A 909-nucleotide genomic window follows, 5' to 3' on the forward strand; every position below is an offset into this window, starting at 1 on the left:
GGGGGGGGGGGGGGGGGGGGAGATATTTGGGGTGTGGAGATTTGGGGCAAATGGGGGTGGATTTTTTGGGGGGCAGATATGAGGAGGGTTGGGGGGACAAATGTGTGGATTTTGGGGGTTGGGGGGCATTTTGGGGGGCAGATAGGGGAATTTGGGTGGATGAAGGGGGCCAATGTGGGATTTTGGGGGGAGGGAGCAGATTTAGGGGGGCAATGTGGGATTTTGGGAGGGGTGGGGGCTCCGTGGTGGGGTTGTATTTGCAGGAGGGGTCTCTTCTCCCCCCTGGGGGTCTGTTTTGGGGGGTCCCCTCTGCTCTGACCCCCCTGTTGCCCCCCCAGAGCCTGTGGTTCAGCGCCGGGGGGGGCCCGGGGGGGTCCCCCGGGGGTCGCAGCGCCGTGCAGAGAACCCACTCCCTGCCCGTGCACAGCTCCCCACAGGCCCTGCTCGCCTTCCCACAGGGTAGGGGGGCCAAAAACGGGGAGGGGGGGGAAATGGTGGGGGTAGACCCCAGAAATCAGGGGGACCCGAAAATGGGCGGGGGGGGGCACCCAAAAATGAGGAGGAAACTCCTGGGGGAAGAGGGTTTGATCTTTTGGGGAAGGAGAGGGAGCACAGGAGGGGTTGGGAACTCCCCCCCCCAAAAAAAGTGACGAGAGGACCCCAAAGTGGGGGAGGGAAACCCCAAAGTGGGGGGAGTGGGGGCAGGAAGGACTGTTTGCTCCCCGTTTGGGGGTGGGGGGTCCCTCCGGGGGGGGTTTTGGGGAGGTCTGGGAGTCTCACCCCCTGTTTTCCCCCCCTTTCCAGAGTGCCCCCTCCCCGGCACCGACCTGGAGATCAACCCCACCCTGGAGTCGCTGTGTCTGAGCATGACCGAGCACGCGCTGGGGGGTACGGGGGGGTCTGGGGGGG

The 909-nt window shown here is 65.1% G+C and overlaps 1 protein-coding gene across 1 annotated transcript in view; it reads left to right on the forward strand.

Moving 5' to 3' along the window:
• The window catches only part of LOC113940437 (protein Smaug homolog 2-like), a 6420-nt gene that overhangs the window by 4532 nt on the left and 979 nt on the right, over positions 1-909 (forward strand). The window contains 2 exon segments of the mRNA XM_027631576.1: positions 260-459; positions 805-888. Coding sequence (XP_027487377.1) covers positions 260-459; positions 805-888 — 284 coding nt within the window.

This window comes from Corapipo altera, unplaced genomic scaffold, assembly GCF_003945725.1.
Source record: "Corapipo altera isolate COAL_440 unplaced genomic scaffold, ASM394572v1 130167, whole genome shotgun sequence".
NCBI lineage: Eukaryota > Metazoa > Chordata > Aves > Passeriformes > Pipridae > Corapipo > Corapipo altera.